This window comes from Eretmochelys imbricata, chromosome 20, assembly GCF_965152235.1.
Source record: "Eretmochelys imbricata isolate rEreImb1 chromosome 20, rEreImb1.hap1, whole genome shotgun sequence".
NCBI lineage: Eukaryota > Metazoa > Chordata > Testudines > Cheloniidae > Eretmochelys > Eretmochelys imbricata.
The window spans coordinates 14,850,339-14,870,810 of NC_135591.1; the positions used below are offsets into that span (position 1 = coordinate 14,850,339).

The 20,472-nt window shown below is 64.0% G+C and overlaps 1 protein-coding gene across 1 annotated transcript; it reads left to right on the forward strand.

Annotated features, from left to right (window-relative positions):
- Window positions 1–921: 921 nt before the first annotated feature.
- Window positions 922–16,113, forward strand: MAP3K12 (mitogen-activated protein kinase kinase kinase 12). The gene is made up of 13 exons (XM_077838546.1): window positions 922–1,366; window positions 5,455–5,638; window positions 6,070–6,261; window positions 7,495–7,653; window positions 8,686–8,844; window positions 9,787–9,895; window positions 10,559–10,668; window positions 10,927–11,043; window positions 12,141–12,278; window positions 12,974–13,589; window positions 14,721–14,791; window positions 15,235–15,493; window positions 16,015–16,113. The coding sequence occupies exons 1-13, from the start codon at window positions 922–924 to the stop codon at window positions 16,111–16,113; spliced, it is 2,658 nt and encodes an 885-aa protein (XP_077694672.1).
- Window positions 16,114–20,472: the final 4,359 nt, after the last annotated feature.

Here is a 20,472-nt window from a genome sequence, read left to right on the forward strand (position 1 = left end):
CTCGGCGCACACACAGCTACACAAACACAGCTACACGCACCCAGGCCCTCCCACGAGCGCAGGCTCACCAATGGCCGTGCCAACCCCGGCTCGGGGACGCTGCGCCGGGGGGCGAGCTGCAGGGCACGATCCCGAGACGTGCAGGCTGCACTCAGTGGGGCGAGGGACACCCGCTTCCCGCCCCCCCGCGCCCCCGGTGCCGGCCCGAGAGTGCGCCAAGAGTGCGTCTCACACCTGCGCACTAGTGCCCAGCCTCACTGCCAGCCCTGAGCCAAGCCCCCTGCCGCCCCCGCCACTAGGCCACGCTGCCAGGACTCTTCAAACGTGACCTCCCCTCCCGCAGTGCAATGGGTCTGTCGGTGCCAGAGGGGGCCGGGACCCGCCCGGCTGGAGGCAGGGACCGGCCAAGGGGCAGGTCGGCGGTTTCAGCACCTTGGAGAGAGCTCGGGCTGCCGCTCCGGGGTGAGACCGGCAGGGACCCAGGCAGGAGCGGGGAAGCCAGCAGCTGCCTGCCTATTCTGGCCATGCGATCGCAGACCTGGGCTGTCTCCCCCCCCTCCACCGCCTCCGCCTCTCCCATGGGTGCAGTCAGCGGGAGGCGAGGTGCCTTGTACGTGGCACGTTCAATGCATGGTGGGTGCCTTCTCCCTGGGCACGCCTGGCACGTTCAATGCCTGGTGGGTGCCGTCCCTTGGCGATAGCCGGCAAATCCAGGCCCATGGCAGGTGCCCAGCAGTGGAGCAGGCAGGAGGGCATCGGATACACCTGGTTGACCCCAAGGGGGCTACGATTTCCAGTGGGATCCTATTCACGAGGATTTTCCTTTCCCCCACAGGCCCCATCTCCCCCAGGCCGTGCCGGGGACGCCCAGCGACCGCCAGCCCAAGGGGTGTGGGGGGCTGCTGATGCCCAGAGCCCGCCATGGCCTGCCTCCACGATACCCGGACCCCCTCCCCGTCCTTCGCCAGCTTCAACACCATCCTGACGGAGAGCTCCCTCCGTAAGCTGGACCCCGACACCTCAGACTGCACCCCCGAGAAGGACCTGACGCCCACGCAGTGCGTGCTGCGTGACGTGGTGCCCATCGATGGGGGCGGCCACAGCCCCACGCCCAGCGAGGAGACGCGCGACCAGTTCGCCAACAGCGTCCTGCAGCTGCACGAGAATGAGGCCGGCGGTGGAGGCGGGGGAGCTGGGGCGGGGGCTGGGAACCCCGAGGTGCGGCACGCTCGGTACCACGCCGACCAGGTCCGGCTCCACTGCCAGACGGGCAGCGGCTTCCTGGAAGGGCTCTTCGGCTGCCTCAGGCCCGTCTGGAGCATGATCGGCAAAGCCTACTCCACCGAGCACAAGCACCAGCAGGAAGGTGCGTGGCCCTGGGTGTGCGGGACCGGGCATTAGTGGGACCTGGGCAATGGGCTGTAGGAGCCGGCCTGGCCTGGCGACCGGCTGGGGGCGCTCATGGGCTGCTCCATCTCTAGGGTGGATTCTGATCTGACCTCAATCAGCAGAGCTCCATGGGAGTCCCTGGGCCCGATCCCCAGCGGGTGTAAATCAGCAGAGCTCCATGGGAGTCCTTGGGCTCGATCCCCAGCGGGTGTAAATCAGCATAGCTCCATGGGAGCCACTGGGCCTGATCCCCAGCGGGTGTAAATCAGCAGAGCTCCATGCGAGTCCCTGGGCCCAATCCCCAGCGGGTGTAAATCAGCAGAGCTCCATGCGAGTCCCTGGGCCCAATCCCCAGCGGGTGTAAATCAGCAGAGCTCCATGCGAGTCCCTGGGTCAGATCCCCAGCGGGTGTAAATCAGCAGAGCTCCATGGGAGCCACTGGGCCAGATCCCCAGCAGGTGTAAATCAGCAGAGCTCCATGGGAGTCCCTGGTTCCGATCCCCAGCGGGTGTAAATCAGCAGAGCTCCATGGGAGTCCCTGGGTCAGATCCCCAGCAGGTGTAAATCAGCAGAGCTCCATGGGAGTCCCTGGGCCCGATCCCCAGCGGGTGTAAATCAGCAGAGCTCCATGGGAGTCCCTGGGCCCGATCCCCAGCGGGTGTAAATCAGCAGAGCTCCATGGGAGTCCCTGGGCCCGATCCCCAGCGGGTGTAAATCAGCAGAGCTCCATGGGAGCCACTGGGCCAGATCCCCAGCAGGTGTAAATCAGCAGAGCTCCATGCGAGTCCCTGGGCCCACGGTGTAAATCGGCCATGGCAAGCTGTCTGCACTGTCGTGCCATTAGCGTCACAGCGTGGCTCTCTGTCTCCCTCTAGTGGCTCGATCATGTACGGCGGTTTCTGAGGCTGCTGTGGCCGCCAGCCTAGCCACACTGGCTCGTGTCTGTGAAATCCAGGGGGTCCGTGTTTGATCCCAGCTGCCCCCGGGACATCGCTGCGGGCCATGCTAGGACAGTGTTGATTCAGAGTGTCCCACGGAGCCCCCCAGGGAACGGAGGGAAGAATCGTGCCCTATTGGAATAGTTACAGGCTGGGCCCAGCCCCCTGCCATCCCCACATGCTGGGCTTTGTCTCTGGCTGAAATGCAGCCACCTCTGGGGGGAGACACAGCAGCTGTTTAACCTGCCAACGACCCGCAGCAGACAAGGGCAGGAAGAGAAAACACAGGACATCGTGTCCCCGTGAATCTGCCAGGGTGCAGGGAGAGAGGATGAGATTTAGGGGGCACAGAATGGACTCCTCTGAGTCAGGGCTCTGGGGTGAATTTCCCAGCTCTCAGTGCGAGCACTGGGGTCTGCAAGGGCAGGGCCTGTGGTTGGCATCTCCCCGGGAGGTGGAGGAGGAGGAAGGATTAGATGGGGAAATATCTGCTTCCTTAAAGTCTCTCTTCCAGAGTCTACCCTGCCCTGTCCACTTCCCCCCACAGCTCTGGCTCTCTCTGCCCTACCGGCCCTGCTCCCATCCCTCACTCCAGTTCTGCCCAGCTGGACTCCTCACCAGGCCTCTTGCGTCTGTGGCTGGGGTCGGACGAGGGGGTGGGAAGACAGGGCTGGGGGCTGGGCTGGCCCTGAGCCCAGGCTGGAGTGGAGGCTGCTGGCAGCATTCTCCCGGCATGGCTGAGCAGCAGCCGGGCCCTGCCAGTGGCTTCCCTGCAGCAGTGAGCACGTCGGCAAGCGTGAGTGGGCGTGAGCGAGCGTGACGAGTGTGTGAGCTTGGGAACGGGAGCATGTGCCTGGGAGTGTGTGAGAGCGTGAGCACGCCTGTGTGAGCGTGTGCGTGTGCCCGGGAGTGGCTGGGTGTCTTTCTGAAGGGGGCAGGGTGTGTTAGTGTGCACGGGGGGTTTGATCGTTCTAGTGTGAGTGCATCTGCGTGTCAGGGTGTGAGCGGGTGCCCATGCCTGCATGTGTGTTAGTGAGTTGCACGTGCACCTGGCACACTGTGGGCAGCTCGCCCTGGCCAGGCAGCCCCTGTTTGGCGGCAGAGCCGGCTCTGAGGCTGTCGGCTCTGAAAGGGCCGGGCCGGGCCGTCTGCTCCATGACAGTGAACCCCTGCGCAGGCAGGGAGATCCCGGGGTGGGCGATGCTCTGCCGGGGTTTATGTTTTGGCTGGGGGGGATGTCACAGCTCGTGTCTCCGGGGGGGCTGCGGCCATGGCTGCGTGCAGCTCCCTGGCCCGCTGGGCCTTGCGCTGAGCCCCACGGGCGGAGCTGCCTGGGCCCCACAGCACGAGGGATTCCGCTGGGACGCGTGTTTGCAGCAGGCAGCTCTAGCGGGGTCTGGGGCCTGCGAGTTACCAGAGCCCTGGCTAGTTGCTGCCCCACACCCTCCCAGGCTCTGGCCCCACAGGAGCCGCAGCTCAGCTCGGAGCGGGGAGGGGCTGGGACCTGCTGGCCCTGTCTGCTCTGCTGCGGGGCTTGCAGCCGCCACGGGGAGGGAAGCAGGAGAGGGCGAAAGTGCACTGCTGGGGTTGACAGATGTGCACACTCCCATGTGCACACCCATGTGCACACGTGTACACATGCACCCCCGCACGCACGCACTCACACAAACTCACACGGGTGCCTGCACGCACCCGCGCTAAGCGCAACCCAGGGGCTCGCCAGCGGGCTTTCATCGCCCATCGTTCCTCTTTCTCCCTCTGGCCGCTGGCGGTCTCACCCGCACCGTAACATGTGGACTCGGGGCTGGGGAGTGCTGGGGACACACCCACGGGGGGAGAATCCGGATTCTCCTGCTCCACGAGCCCCTGCCATTGGAGCGGGAGACTCTCCATGAGCTCTTAGCAGGGTAGGGCCTATGGCACACAGCAGGGCAGCGCAGATTCCATCCGGCAGAGGGCAGCAGTGCCCCCCCCCCCCAGACACAGGGTTGCAGGTTCACTGCAGTCACACTGTATGACCCAAGAAGGCTGGGAGCCGCTCTGCCTCAGCTTGGCACGTGCCCGGGTAGTGGGGCGGGGGGGCTCAGGGTCCTGCAATCCCCTCACCCCTGGCTGTTTGGTCCCGATTCCTGGGAACGGATTCTGCACAGAGTCACCAGGGAGCGGTGCCTCTGCAGGGCCTGCAGGGCCGGGGTCTGGGATCTTGGTCAAGGTCAGGGGGTGCTTGTGTGGGCAGGCGTGTTTGGGTACATGTGGCTCTCCCTGCAGTTCTGTCTGCCTCCCCCTTCCCCCCCCCCATCCCAGGAGCCCTCGTTCTGCCATTTCCCTGGGCCAAGCCCTGGCTGCCCTGCAGCGCCCCCAGCCGCCACCCTTCTCTGCGCCCAGGGCAGGTGGCATCAGCTCTGGGACTCACCCCCCCCCAGCCCATCTCTGTGCCCAGGGCAGGTGGCATCAGCTCTGGGACTCACCCCCCCCAGCCCATCTCTGCGCCCAGGGCAGGTGGCATCAGCTCTGGGACTCACCCCCTCCCCAGCCCATCTCTGCGCCCAGGGCAGGTGGCATCAGCTCTGGGACTCACCCCCCCCAGCCCTTCTCTGCGCCCAGGGCAGGTGGCATCAGCTCTGGGACTCACCCCTCCCCCAGCCCATCTCTGCGCCCAGGGTAGGTGGCATCAGCTCTGGGACTCACCCCCCCCAGCCCATCTCTGCGCCCAGGGCAGGTGGCATCAGCTCTGGGACTCACCCCCCCCAGCCCATCTCTGCGCCCAGGGCAGGTGGCATCAGCTCTGGGAGGTGGCATCAGCTCTGGGACTCACCCCCCCCAGCCCTTCTCTGTGCCCAGGGCAGGTGGCATCAGCTCTGGGACTCACCCCCCCCCAGCCCATCTCTGCGCCCAGGGCAGGTGGCATCAGCTCTGGGAGGTGGCATCAGCTCTGGGACTCACCCCCCCCCAGCCCATCTCTGTGCCCAGGGCAGGTGGCATCAGCTCTGGGACTCACCCCTCCCCCAGCCCATCTCTGCGCCCAGGGCAGGTGGCATCAGCTCTGGGACTCACCCTCCCCAGCCCATCTCTGTGCCCAGGGCAGGTGGCATCGGCTCTGGGACTCACCCCTCCCCCATCCCTCCAGACACGTGGGAGGTGCCGTTCGAGGAGATCCTGGACCTGCAGTGGGTGGGCAGTGGGGCGCAGGGTGCTGTCTTCCTGGGGCGCTTCCACGGCGAGGAGGTGGCGGTGAAGAAGGTGCGAGACCTCAAGGAGACGGACATCAAACACCTGCGCAAGCTCAAACACCCCAACATCATCACCTTCAAGTGAGTGCGGGGGAGGGGGCGCCTCGAACAGGGGAGAGAGACACCCCCTCCAGTGCCCCCCCATGGGGCAGCACCCACCTGGGGTACACAAAACCCAGGGCAGCCCTCCCGTGTACCCACAGTATTGCACACGCGTGGGATGCAGAGTCTGTGGCCCTGCCAGGCAGTGCCCACCCCCACCCTCCATTTCCACCCCATTGTGTCTGGGCGTGCAGTGGTGCCCCCTCTCTGGGAGGGGCGCTCACCCTACAGCTGGGCCCAGGACGGGTGAGGGGCGCAGGGTTCCCTCGGAGCGGCAGGGCCGGGATGTCCCCACTATGCCCAACCAGACAGGCATCTCTGCCCAGCTGGCACCATCTGTTCCTGGCCAAGAGGAGGTACCACCTTCTGCCCGGCTGGTTCCTACCCAGCCCTGCTCTCCTTCCCCTCAGGGGCGTCTGCACCCAGGCTCCTTGCTACTGCATCATCATGGAGTTCTGTGCCCAGGGGCAGCTGTACGAGGTGCTGCGAGCCGGGCGCAAGGTCACCCCCTCCCTGCTGGTCGACTGGTCCATGGGCATCGCGGGCGGCATGAATTACCTGCACCTGCACAAGATCATCCACCGCGACCTCAAGTCGCCCAAGTACGTGGCGGCAACGGGAGCTGGCGTAGGGGTGGGGATGGGCGTGGGGCCTGCAGGGGAATGGGGGGCAGGGTGGGGCATGGTGCCAGGAGGGAAGCAGGGATGCGCATGGGGTCTGCAGGGGAAGTGGGGGCAGAGACCGGTCTGGGGCCTGCAGGGTAGGGAGCACCCTCTGGGCAAGGGCAAAATCACCAGCTAGCTCTCTGATGCCCATCACCCCCCCGCCACCACCAGCCTGCGCGGACCCTCCCATCTCTTCCCCTGCTCCCCCTGCTGGTGAGTGCAGGAGATGCAGCCTGATCTACCTCCGGCGTGAGCCGTTCCCAGCCCTGCCAAGGGGGGAAACCCCCGACCCCCACTTTGCTCCCCCACAGGGTCCCAGTGCCTGGGGTGACAGGAGGCCTCAGGGACTGCCCCCTGCTGGTGGAGGGGAGAGCACCCCCCACCCTGCACTGCCCCCTGCTGGTGGAGGGGAGAGCACCCCCCACCCTGCACTGCCCCCTGCTGGTGGAGGGAATAGCACCCCCCCACCCTGCACTGCCCCCTGCTGGTGGAGGGAATAGCACCCCCCACCCTGCACTGCCCCCTGCTGGTGGAGGGGAGAGCACCCCCCACCCTGCACTGCCCCCTGCTGGTGGAGGGGAGAGCACCCCCCACCCTGCACTGGCCCCTGCCGGTGGAGGGAATAGCACCCCCCACCCTGCACTGCCCCCTGCTGGTGGAGGGGAGAGCACCCCCCACCCTGCACTGCCCCCTGCTGGTGGAGGGAATAGCACCCCCCACCCTGCACTGCCCCCTGCTGGTGGAGGGGAGAGCACCCCCCACCCTGCACTGCCCCCTGCTGGTGGAGGGGAGAGCACCCCCACACCCTGCACTGCCCCCTGCCGGTGGAGGGAATAGCACCCCCCACCCTGCACTGCCCCCTGCTGGTGGAGGGGAGAGCACCCCCCACCCTGCACTGCCCCCTGCTGGTGGAGGGAATAGCACCCCCCACCCTGCACTGCCCCCTGCTGGTGGAGGGGAGAGCACCCCCCACCCTGCACTGCCCCCTGCTGGTGGAGGGGAGAGCACCCCCACACCCTGCACTGCCCCCTGCTGGTGGAGGGGAGAGCACCCCCCACCCTGCACTGCCCCCTGCTGGTGGAGGGGAGAGCACCCCCCCCTGCACTGCCCCCTGCTGGTGGAGGGGATGGCACCCCACACTTGTGCTGACCCCCCCTTCCCCACTCCCAGCATGCTGATCACCTACGATGACGTGGTGAAGATCTCGGACTTCGGCACCTCCAAGGAGCTGAGTGACAAGAGCACCAAGATGTCCTTCGCCGGCACTGTGGCCTGGATGGCCCCCGAGGTCATCCGCAACGAGCCTGTCTCTGAGAAGGTCGACATCTGGTGAGCGTGGGGGGCTGGGTGGGGAGGGATGGGGGGAAAGCGGGGGGGGTCTCCGAGCCCACAGCAAGGACGGGGGGGTTGGAGTTGGGAGGGCTCCTGGCCTAGGGCAGGAACAGGTGGCAGCGGTGGGGGGAGAGGAAGGGATGGGGGTAGGACTTGGGTTGGGGGTTTCATCCCCTGCAACTGGGTGGGAGGGGGGGGACAGGAGGATCCTGGGAGGAAGATGGATCAGGGGAGGGAGCTGGACTCTAAAGAGTTACAATGCCTCAGTTTCCCACCCCCCCACCCCGGCTCTGCTTCTGCCCTGCAGCACCTTGAGGTCTGAGCCAGGGGGGGATTTGAGGGGGGATTTGGGGAGGTCCCACAGAAGTGCTAGATCTGGGGCAGCTGGAGGGGTCACTGGGGGGCAGAAGCTGGGATTGTTTAGTCTGCAGAAGAGAAGAATGAGGCGGGATTTGATAGCTGCTTTCAACTACCTGAAAGGGGGTTCCAAAGAGGATGGCTCTAGACTGTTCTCAGTGGTAGCAGATGACAGAACGAGGAGTAATGGTCTCAAGTTGCAGTGGGGGAGGTTTAGGTTGGATATTAGGAAAAACTTTTTCACTAGGAGGGTGGTGAAACACTGGAATGGGTTACCTAGGGAGGTGGTGGAATCTCCTTCCATAGAGGTTTTTAAGGTCAGGCTTGACAAAGCCCTGGCTGGGATGATTTAACTGGGGATTGGTCCTGCTTCGAGCAGGGGGTAGGACTAGATGACCTTCTGGGGTCCCTTCCAACCCTGATATTCTATGATTCTATGATTCTAAGTGTTTGGAGCTGGGGGGAGCTTTTCCACGGTTCGTAGAGTTCTCCCTGTCCTGTCCTGGCCACCAGCTGGCTACCTGCCCAGGCTGGCACCAGCTGCCTCCCCTCCCCATCACCTGGTGCCTTGCGGGGCGTGAGGGCAGAGGAGGGGCTGGGAGGGAGATGCTGATTCTGGTACCCCCCACTGCTGGAGAGCCCCCCACCTCTGCTGACACATCCCCCCCCCAGGTCCTTCGGGGTGGTGCTGTGGGAGCTGCTGACAGGCGAGATCCCCTACAAGGATGTGGACTCCTCGGCCATCATCTGGGGCGTGGGCAGCAACAGCCTGCACCTGCCCGTGCCCTCCGGCTGCCCCGACGGCTTCAAGATCCTACTGCGCCAGTGCTGGTGAGTGCCCCCAGTGACCCCCAGTGCTGGCAAGTGCCCCCCAGTGACCCCCCCCAGTGCTGTTGAGTGCCCCCAGTGACCCCCAGTACTGGTGAGTCCCCCTGACCCCCAGTGACCCCCCTGAGTGCTGGTGAGTCACCATGACCCCCTGTGCTGGTGAGTACCCCCCAGTGCCCCCCCAGTGCTGGTGAGTCCCCCTAACCCCCAGTAATAGTGAGTGCCCTCAGTGACCCCCGCCAGTGCTGGTGAGCTCCCTCTGGCCCCCCAATGACCTCCCAGTGCTGGTGAGTGCCCCCCAACCCCCTAGTGACCCCACCATTGCTAGTGAGTGCCCCAGTGCCCCTCCCAGTACTGTTGAGTGCCCCCAGTGACCCCCCAGTGCTGGTGAGTGCCCTCCAGTGACCCCCCAGTGCTAGTGAGTCCCACCTGACCCCCAGTCCCACCCAGGTGCTGGTGACCCCCCCGAGTGCTGGTGAGTGCCCCCACTGACCCCCAGTGCTGGTGAGTCCCTGTGACCCCCCGTGCTGGCGAGTACTCCCCAGTGACCCCCCGTTCTGGTGAGTCCTCCTGCCCCCCCAGTAATCCCCCTGAGTGCTGGTGAGTGCCCCCCAGCATACTCCACAACAGCCCCCCTGGTGCTGGTGAGCCTGGCCCCAGTCCCCAAGCTGGCAGGAGGCAGGATCCATGGTTCACCCTCCCAGGCTGAGCCCCACAGTGCTGCCCCCTCCCATTACCATGTGGTTCAGGTGCAGAGTCAGCCCAGAGCGGAGCAGTTCAATGCCCCCTGCCCCCTTGCTCCTTCCTTCAGCAGCCCCCCCGGCCAGTGCTACATGCCAGGAGTCTGCTGGTGCCCTATCACCCCACGCGAGCCAGAGGGGCCCAGGCTCCTTGCTGAGGGTCCCTCATCTGCCCCAGGACCCAACCCTGTCTCTGCCCCCCCAGGAACAGCAAACCCCGCAACCGGCCGTCCTTCCGCCAGATCCTGCTGCACCTGGACATCGCCTCGGCCGACGTGCTCTCCACGCCCCAGGAGACCTACTTCAAATCCCAGGTGGGTCCCCCACTGCAGCCCCCCAGGAACCACCCAGCCCCCCACAGCTCCCCCTTCCAGCCCCCTGCACCTGCCCATTCCCCACCACTCCCCTTTCCAGCCCACCATGCACCGTCCAGCCCCCCACTGCTCCCTCTTCCAGCCCCCCCATGCACCGCCCAGCCCCCCACTCTTCCCCCTACCAGCCCCCATGCACCACCCAGCCCCACACCACTCCCCATTCCAGCCCCCATGCACCGCCCAGTCACCCACCGCTCCCTCTTCCAGCCCCCCATGTATCACCCAGTCCCCCACCATACACCCTCCTAGCCCCCCCACTGCCCCTTCCAGCCCCCATGCACCTACACAGATGCTGCAGCACGCTGTGCTGCAGGGAATAGGGGTGTCTCAGTGGGGGGCACTCACCCCTTGCAGTCAGTGCTGCCCCCAGTGGCCGAGCAGGGAGTGCTGTTTGGAGGTTTAGCTGTAGAATCACACTCCCTCCCCCCCCCCCCGGGGCAGACCCATGCCGGGGCTGGGGCAGACCCAGGCCGGGGCTGGGGCAGCAATGAAAGTGCTGAGCCCCCCCGACAGGCCCCCTCAGTGCCCTGCAGGGGGTGCCTGGCCCCATAGAGGGGGTCCCTGTCGTGGGGCCAGAGCTGAGGCCCGTGTCGCCCCCTGCAGGCCGAGTGGCGCGAGGAGGTGAAGCTGCACTTCGAGAAGATCAAGTCGGAGGGGACGTGTCTGCACCGGCTGGAGGAGGAGCTGATCAACCGGCGCCGTGATGAGCTCCGGTCAGGGGGGGCCCGGGGCAGGGGGCAACCCACTGGGATGGTGGGTGGGGACGGGGCAGGGATCTCCATGGCGGGGAGGATGTCCTGTTCAGATCGGGGGGCAGGGCAGGGCTCGGCCTGGAGGGTGGCACCCCTGGGATGGGGGAAGACACGATCCTCGGAGGGGAGGGGGTGACATCCCATTCTGATGGGGGAGGGGGACCTTTGGCCCCACCTCCAGCTGTGTGATTGACAACTCCCCTGCTGCCCAACCCCCAGGCACGCGCTGGACATCCGGGAGCACTACGAGCGCAAGCTGGAGCGAGCCAACAACCTGTACATGGAGCTCAACTCGCTCATGCTGCAGCTGGAGCTAAAGGAGAAGGAGCTGCTCAGGTGAGGGTAGCCCCCAGCCTGGGGGGTCCAGCCCCCCCATCACTGCCCCCTCAGGGATCCATTACTGCTGATCTGGGGTCCCAGCCTGCCCATCACTGCCCCCCTGCTGAGATCCAGCCCCACCCCCACCCCCATCACCACCCCCTGGGAGATCCAGCTCCCCATCACCGCATCCTGCAGGGATCCAGCCCCCTATCACTGCCCCCTGTGTGGATCCAGCTCCCTCCCAACACTGCCCCCTGGGAGGCCCAGCCTTCCGATCACCACCTCCTGCTGGGATCCAGCACCCCCTCCAACACTGCCCCCTGGGAGATCCAGCCCCCCATCACCGCATCCTGTGGGGATCCAGCCCCCTATCACTGCCCGCCTGGGAGATCCAGCTCCGCCCCATCATTGCCCCCTGGGGGGCCCAGCCCCTCATCACTACCTCTTGCAGGGATCCACCCCCTCATCACTGTCCCTCTGGGGAGATACATCGCCCCATCAACCCCCACTCTAACCCCCCCCCAACACACACGCATGGTCCCTGAAGGGCTGGAACTTGGGGATTCCCCCCCATGAGCTCCCACCCGCTGAGTCCTATGAACTCAGTGAGCTCCCACTGATTTACACCAGCTGAGGGTCTGGCCCCTGCCCCTGCAGGTGTCAGAGGAAGGAGTAAATGCTCCCTTCCCACCCCCACTCCCACAACCATCCTCAGGCCAATTTCTTCCTGACCTTGGAGAGGGACAACTTTATGCCTTGGAGCATGAGGGTGAAAGAGCATTAGTCTGATCTGGGCAATGGTGGGGAGGGTGCAGTGCCTGGACCGGGGCTGAGTCTGACGGGGGCTGTGCCCGGACCAGGGCTGAGTATGATGGGTGCAGTGCCCAGGCCGGGGAGGAGTCTGACGGGGGCCATGCCCAGGCCAGCGCTGAGTCTGAAGGGGGCCGTGCCCGGGCCGGGGCTGATTCTGACGGAGGCTGTGCCTGGGCCAGGGCTGATTCTGATGCAGGCAGTGCCCAGGCAGGGCTGAGTCTGATGGGGGCCGTGCCCGGGCCGGGGCTGATTCTGATGCGGGCAGTGCCCAGGCAGGGCTGACTCTCTCTCCCTGGCAGGCGGGAGCAGGCGCTGGAGAAGAAGTACCCGGGGCTGTTCAAGCCACATGCTTCGCGCAGTCTCCTGCACGGCAACACGGTGGAGAAGCTCATCAAGAAGAGGAATGTGCCCCAGAAGCTGTCACCACACAGCAAGCGGTGAGGGGCCCGGCCTGGGGCCGCAGCCACAACCCTCACCTTGGGGTGGAGGGCGGGTCAGGACTCCTGGGTTCTGGCCCTTGCTCACTGTGTTCTGAGGAGGGACAAGCCCCTTCCCCTCTAGAATGACCGGGTGGGGGGGGCTGTGAGGCGGAATCACCTCTGGGCACCTGGGGGGAGACTGAGGATCAAGGAGTTGGGGGACGGAGATGGGGGGACTGAAGCTCAGGGAGGTGGGGGAGGGAGATGGGGGGCTGAGGCCCAGGGAGGTGGGGGAGGGAGATGGGGGCTGAGGCTCAGGGAGGTGGGAGAAGGGAGATGAGGGGGTCTGAGGCCCAGGGAGGTGGGGGGCAGGAGATGGGGGGCTGAGGCCCAGGGAGGTGGGGCGAGAAAGCTGGAGGGGAGGGGAGCCGAAGCATTGGAAGTTGTGGGGGGGGCTGAGGCTCAGGAGGGTGGGGGGATGGGAAGTGAGGCACAGGAACATGGGGGAGGGAAGCTGAGGGTGGGGGAACTGAGTTGGGGAAAGCTGGAGGGGGGCTGAGGGATTGGATGGGGGAGGGGCAATTGGCTTGGGGAGAGTGAGGAGATGCAGGGATTGGGGATGGGGAGGGCACCCGGGATCAAAGAGGGGCACAGGAAGTGGGGAGGGGAGGGGGGCAGGGACCGGCCCCCCCCCGACCCGTGCTCTCCCGCAGGCCGGACATCCTGAAGACGGAGGTGATCCTGCCCAAACTGGACTCGGCCATTGCCCAGGTGTCGATACCCGCGTGCCAGAAGGGCCCCACCTCGCCGGGCCGGAGCCGCCGGGCCAAGCCGCGCTACCGCAAAGCCAGCGCCAAGGGCAGCTGCGGGGAGCTGACCGGGCCCCGGGCCCCGGAGCCAGCGGATGCGGGGCAGCGGCTGGAGGCCTGCGCCGCCCTGCGGGGGCTGCAGCACGACTTGCTGCGCCGGATATCCTCGTCCAGCCCCGACCTCATCAACACCACCCTGGAGGCCGAGGCCAAGAAAGAGGGGGCCCCTGCCGGGCCCGAGTCGCCCCCGGCCGAGCAGCCCCGCAGCGAGACCCCCAGTGAGGACACGGCCTCTGTGCCCTTCTCCAGCAGCCCCGACTCGCCCTCCTCCAAGCAGGGGGCCGTGGGGCCGGCGGACAAGAGCCACCGGCTGTTGGGCCTCGCCCAGAGGCTGCAGCCGGGCGAGGAGCCCGACAAGGAGCCGGGCGTGGCGGGCAAGGCGGGCAAGACCTGTGGGGTGCCGCAGCAGCATCTGACACCCGCAGCGCTGCTCTACCGAGCGGCCGTGACCCGAAGCCAGGTGAGCGCGGCTCAGCGGGGGCTGGGCCTTGGGCGGGGGGCACCTGTGTTGATTTAAATGGGTTGACTGTAGGGGGCAGTAGGGGACTGTTGGTTGTGACGCCGATCGCCTGTAGGGGGCGCATGCAGCGTAGGTGGGACTGGAACACTGCGCCCAGCTCTGGGGTGTGCATTGCACGGGGGATATCAGAGGAGCCACAAAACTGGCCGTAGGCTGGAGAAGATGCTGGCAGCGAGGGGCTCAGCAAAATGTGGCTGGAGACGTGCCTCAACCAGGGCTCCTGGGGCCTTCGCGAGGGGAACCAGGCACTATGGGGCTCCTCAGTTGAGTGGGGACTGGGCAGGATGGAAACCAACAGCTTCCAAGAGGGTATTTGGCACCAGTTTGTCCCAGGCAGGGTGATGAGCCCTGGGGCCAGGCTCCCGGGGGAAGGAGGAGGGACAGTGTTCTCCAGCGTTTGGAGGCTGCAGGCCCAGGTGGACTGCCCGTGGGGAAAGGGGGTCAGAGCCAAGTTACTTGGCTTCTGAAGGGGCTGGTGGGGGGAATTGGTTGGTCTGGGCTACCCGGTTTGGCTTGTGCCCCCACATCCCTCAACATCCCCATCCCTGTGCCCTGCCCCAATCCATCAGCTCCCCTCCCTGTGCCCCACCCCCTCCCTGTGGAGCCCCAATCCCTTAGCCCCTCCTTTCCATAATCCCTGTGCCCCTCCCTAGTCCCTGTTCCTTCCCAGTCCCTGTGCTACCCCAGTCCTGGGCTGTCCCCACAGCTCTGCCAGTGCCCCACAATCCTGACGCACAGCCTCCTGCTAGCCCAGCCCTAGGCTAGCCCCACAGTTGTGCTGGTGCCCCTGAAACCCGATCACAGTCCCCTCTGCTAGCCCAGCCCTGAGATTTGGTTGTGCGAGTCGTTTTCATTACCCTCCAAGGGCTGGGCAGAGTGAGTGGGTTGCTGGATCTCATTTGGCTGTCCTGGCTGCCGACAGGCCCTGGGCTGATCCTGCCCTGTGGGCGAGTGGGTGTCCAGGATCTCCAGGGAAGCCTGTGCCCTCCTGTGCCCGTGGGGTTCACAGCAGCCCTGGGGGTGGGGGGCAGGTCCCGCTAATGTGGCTCTTCTCTGCCTTCTGCTCTCCAGAAGCGAGGGGTCTCGTCCGAGGAGGAGGAGGGAGAAGTGGACAGCGAGGGGGAGCTGCCACTGAGGCAGAGGTGGGTACAGGCCTGGGCTCCTGAGCAGCTCCAGGGCTCAGCCACGTGGCTTTCCTCCCCTCCCATTGGCCTGCCGTGCCCGGTGGGCTTGGGCACAGGGCAGGGGTTGCTGTGGCACGTGGGTGTTTATCACCCTCTAGGGGGCACTGTAATAGTGCCGGAAACTGCTCATTAGCCATGGTCTTAAGCACTAGTCATTAGAGCTGCGGGGCTAGAAGCCAGGATGCCTGGGTTCTTTTCTCAGTTCTGGGTGGAGAGCATGGGGTCTAGTGGCTAGAAGGGAGGGAGGGGTGGCTAGACACCCCGAACGCCTGGGTTCTATCCCTGGGTCTGTCACCGACCTAGTGTACGGCACTGAGCTCCCTGAAGAGTCTCTGAGCCTCAGTCCCCAGCAGGAAAAACGCTCCCCACCGGTGGGTGATGGGGGGCTGCTCTGCTGACAGGTGGCCCCAGGGGCTGAGCAAGCGTCAGTCGCTGTCCACCTTCAGCTCGGAGAACTTCTCGGACGGGGACGGCGAGGAGGGGAACACGAGCGACGCGTCACCCAGCGGCACCAACACGGGGGAGCGCTCCGACGACATGCTCTCGCAGAGCTCCGAGATCCCACTCGACGCCCTGGCCCACTCCGACGGCCTGTCCGAGAAGGAGGCTGCTGTCCAGCAAGTCAAGAGCCAGCTCAGCGCTGAGCAGAACATCGCTGAGGTGAGTGCCCTGCCCTGCTGAGGGCTGCGGGGGCACGAGGGGGGGGGACCCAGTGTCCCCCTGCCGGGCCGCTCTGCAGTGCAGGCGGCTCAAGGAGGGTGGGGTCCCAAGTGCCTCCCCTGATGGGGGGCTCTGACATGCAGGGGGCTGAAGGGGGGGGGGGGGGTCACAAGTGCTTCCCCTCTTGGGGACTGTGGGGGGGGTACAACGGGTTTGGGGGAGGGGAGTCCCGTGTGCTCCCCCTGCTGGGGGATGTGGGAAGTGCCAGGGATTCCAGGGGACGGTGCAGGGGCTCCAAGAACCACTGGGTTGGTGATGCCCATAAGAGCGAGCCCCGGATTCATCAGGACTTGCCCAGCATCTTGCCCCTCAGAGGGGCCCATCTGCCCTGGGAGATCCCATTGGGCGGAGGTGGAGCAGCGGTTTGGTTTGGCATGGGGTGGGGGTGTGCCAGCTCCCTCTCCCCCCCCCGCCCCCCCAATCTGTGCTCTGATCTTGCCTCTTCCCCGGCTCTGGACCAGAACCCCTCCGTGTACGAGGACTCGGACTGTGACAGCACCGAACTGGACCACTCGGGCAGTGGAGACACACACAGACAGCCAGCAGCCCCCAGCTCGTGATGGCCTGGCCCACCCCCCCCACGAGGTTGTACAGACCCCCAGATATTTATATAAATAATCTATAAATCTCTATATAAAGCTATATAATGTATAATCTACCCAGAGGCAGCGCCGGAGCCAGCCGGAGCAGCCCATGCACTGAATTCACCTCGGTCCTGATGGACAGACTGAGGGGGGGTGGCGGGAGGAAATCTCTGGGGTGCTTGGGGGTTAGCCTTGCACAGCTGGAGACCAAGAAATGCCCCATGGCGTCGGACTCCTGGCCAGAAGGGCCCTGCGGCACTCGTGCCAGCTCAGAGCAGAACTGGCCCATGACCGGCAGTGTCTGGGAACAGGACCATGATGCACTGGGAGAGCGGCTGGGATGCAGGGAAGATAATCCCTCCTAAACGATCTGCAAAGCTCAACCCGAGAGAGGAGAGATGTGGTGCTGTCCTGGCGCTTATCCCGTTGGCGGGCTGGGTCCGGCCGGGAGTTCGACAGGAGCTGGAGAGGACGGGCAGGCAGCGTGGTACCCTGCGGGCGGAGGTGTGCGGGTTGCTACATCACAGAGATCGTGTGGAAGCTCCTTCGAGAACAATCAAAGCCCAGCAGAGCAACCAACCACCTCCAAGATCTGCCCAGGGCAGCAACGCACCAGGCTGGGGCAGAACCTCGAGCTGACCCGCCCTCAGGGGCAGAACTGCGACCCTAGCCAGCCCCTGCTCCTGCTCCCAGGCAGACCCTAGATCCAAACCTCCTGCTCCACACCAGCCGCCCCCGTTCCCCAGCTCAGCACCAAGCAAGTCTGCCCCCGCCCCAGGTTGCAGCAGTGCTGCCGGCTTTCCGGCTAAGGGAGGATGGGGTGGCTGCACTGTCTCCTGCTGGTACCCACATGCACTGCACTTTTTGTTGGTGTTAATTTATTTTAAACGAATGTTTACATTTGCACTTGTGTCCTGGTTGGAACAGGGAGGGGGTGGAGCTTGGGGGTGGGACTTAAAGGGTGGGCTCTGTGGGGCTCCTGATGCCTCTGAGCCCCTGTTGTGTTTGGGGGCGGCAACCCCCTTCCCCCATTTATGTAGATGCATCCCTCCTGCTGGGCTGTTTCTCAGGTGAAAGTTCCCCCACCCCAGCACCCCTTTCCTCCTGGAACTGTTTGTCCTTGCTGCTGAGTGTTTGGGCCCCTTGGGCAGCCCCCGCAGTGCAGCTGTAGGGAGCAATGAGGATGGCTGGGAGGGGCGAGCCCAGCATCTGATTGGTGTGGGCTGGCCCTCCCCAAAACCCCAGTGCTCCATGCAAATGCCGGGTTTGTGCGTGATCAGCATCAGCCCTGCTAGGCCTTAGGACATGGCCCCAGGCTGTACGGGTTGGGCACTAAGCAGCTCAATGGGCTACCGGCTGTCATGCTGGTAGAGACCCTTAGGCCATGGGCTGGTTGGCCCCTCTCAGAAACCCAGCTGCAGTCCCTGTGCCTCCCCTTCCAGCAAGAATCTTTCCATGGCCCTGGGGGGAAGGGTGCACTGTCCCTGCCCCAACTTGGGGCAGAGCGCTGGCTATCCAAGCTAGCAGGGGGTGGGAGTGAGGTTTCTTATAGCTCCTGCCCACCAGCCCTGAGCTTCCTGCCTGTTTTAGCCTTGCTTGATGGGGCATGTTTCAGCAGGCACCTCCTAGGGGTTCTGTATGTCCTACATAATAGCATTACAAAGGAAAACCACAGGGGACAGCCCCACATGCCATCAGTCAAAGCTCCCAGTTTCCCTGGGTAGCCTAGGGTCCCAGCAAGGGGGCAGGTGGTGGGGTGTGGCTGTCAACTAACTGACCCCCAATCCCATGTAGCACATTCACCAGCACTGGACTAACCTGCCCCACCCATGCCTGCTCTCTGGCAGGCATGGCTGCCACTCAGATTGTGCCAGGCCATGGGCTGTGCTCCCCTGGTACCTATGGGAGTTTTTCTGGCAGGGTGCTGCAGGGCCAAGTTCCCCAGCCAGTCAGGTTTGTGGCTAAGTTGGTGGCAGCCTGTAGGCAATCAGCCATGGCATCTCCCCACAGGCAGGCCCAGCTGGCTGGCACATGGAGCTTTGCTGCTGCATGTTGCTTTCTGGCCACAGGGAAGCTTCCCCTCCCCCCAAAAAATCCACACCTGGCCCCTCTCAGACACCAAAACATAGGGTAGGCCAGTTGCATCTCTTGTCTGCCCCTTGCAGGGGAAAAGGAGCATGTTTTGTGCTGGTCATGCACCTGCCCCCCAACGCCCCTGCCTCAGCGAGCTCACACGCTAATAGAGACAGCTAGTCCCAGTGGCTAAATCCCTTGTCTGGGCCCCTGAAGGCCTTCTCTAGCTCAGCCACATGCCTGCTGGGTGACCTCAGGCAAATTGTTTCCCTTCCCCTGCCTCAGTTTCCCTATCTGTACAATGAGGCTCACGCTATGACCCTGTTTTGCAAAGACAATAGCTGGGTATTAACTCAACAAGCGGGCAGGATGGGAAACAGCAGCCCAGCCAGGGGCCTTGCCCTGAAAACATCACCCAACAGGTCAAGTGGTAGACTGAGGAGCAGCTTCCTGGGGCTGATAGTGCTTTAGTAGCCTATGCTGCCTCTCAGTTGTTTGTAGCAATTCCTTCGGGGCTAGGCTGACCCCTGTGCACCAGCAACCGAGGCCCCCCAGAAGCCTGAGGGGCCAGGGGAGAAATAGATCATGGCCAAGAGGTAGTGCTGAGTGAAATTTTTTGACCCAAACTCTTTTAGGGGCATGGGGCTGAAAAAGGCAGATTTAGGGACACCCAAGTGGTTTGCCACTTTGTGTTGGTGTCACTGACATTGGTTCCCACTTAAAAAAAAAAATACAGAAAAAAACATGAAACTTGTGTTTCAAAGTGACATTTTGGTCCCAAATCCCACCCTTGTCTAGTCCAGCCCCAGCATGGTGCTTATCCCTTTGGGTTCTCCCCAGGGGCCTGCTCCTGCTCCCTCCCCACACACACTCCAAACATCTGCTTCTGGCTCCTGTCCATGCATTGCACTGCAGGACTGCAGCTGAGCGAAAGGGCTGAGTCCTGGCTGCACCTGGCCTAAAGGTGGTCATCTGTCCAGTGGTTCTGCCCTGCCCACAGAGGGAGCTGGGAAGGAAAAGGCTGGAGCCAGACTTGCTGACCTGCCGTCCCCACTCCTACAGGCACTTACCTATTCACCATATGCAGAGAGGATGGAGTGTTCCATGGTCCAGCCCCAGGCAGCATGGACCATGGGGAGGTGGAGAGAGGAAGCCCCATTCCTGGCAGCAGTGGGAAAGGATTGAACAGCAGGTGCACAGCACTGTCCTGGGCTCTCCAGAACCAGGCAATGGCTAGGCCTGGGCCACAGCCCACAGAAGTCTTTCAGGTAGCCGGGCTGCTAAGAAAGCTCCATCAGGCAAGAGCTAAGCTTTGCCAGGTGACAGCAGCACCTGGCTGTGCTCCTGGAGGATGGGGGGGGAGTGGGGGGTGGCCAGAACTGCACCCAGGCTGTTCCGGTCATTGCCTCTAACAGTTGCAGCCAGTAGGAGTTCCTGTAGGCCAGTGGGGGACAGGCAGCCAGATCTGTAACCCAGTTGCCATGTAGCTTGCTGGCTGTGCATGAAGCTCTCTGTACAGCAGCTTTCTCTACAAGGGCAGTTTTCTAGCACTTGGGGTGGGGGGCACGTAGAGCAGCTCCAGGAGGGATACCACTTGGTGCATTATGAGAAAACTCAGCTCCATCTGAGGTGTTTAAAGCTGCACCCAGCTAGTCCTGGTGCATCAGAACCTTGAGCACTGCATGGGGAAGATCTGGTGAGCCTGAAACCAACTGGACATTTTAGTCTATAGCCTCTTGCCTGCAGCTGTCAGATGCAGCCCTCACCCAGACTTTGCTCCACAAATCCCCATTCAGGGCTGCTTCCCAGAGACCTAGGTTCTTCCCTCCAGCCTGCTGTCCTTAACACAAATCTCTTCCTTGCCCCTGCCCCTATTTCCCAGGGGGCATGGAGGGGAAGATAGCCATGGGGAGATCCCACCCTACCCCACTTTGGTCATTCTTCCTGTGGAAGGCAAGTTCTCACTCCCTCAGGCGAAGCCATACCTCAACCAGTTGGGATACCTGTTCTCTACACCTCTGTGACATGCATCAGTGTAAGATAGCTCCTGGATGTAGCCTGTCCATATGGTTCGACCACTGCTAGATGAGTAATGACACCACTGATTTCAATTAAAGACCATTTTGTATTGAAAGTGCTGGCAGGTGTGTTATTGATGCCGCAGGGCTGGGAAGGATGGCACCCCACTGGCCCATGAGTCTCCTTGGGCCACAGCTGGCAGATGAAGTAGGGGCTAGCAACCTGGGCATCAGAGGCTACCAA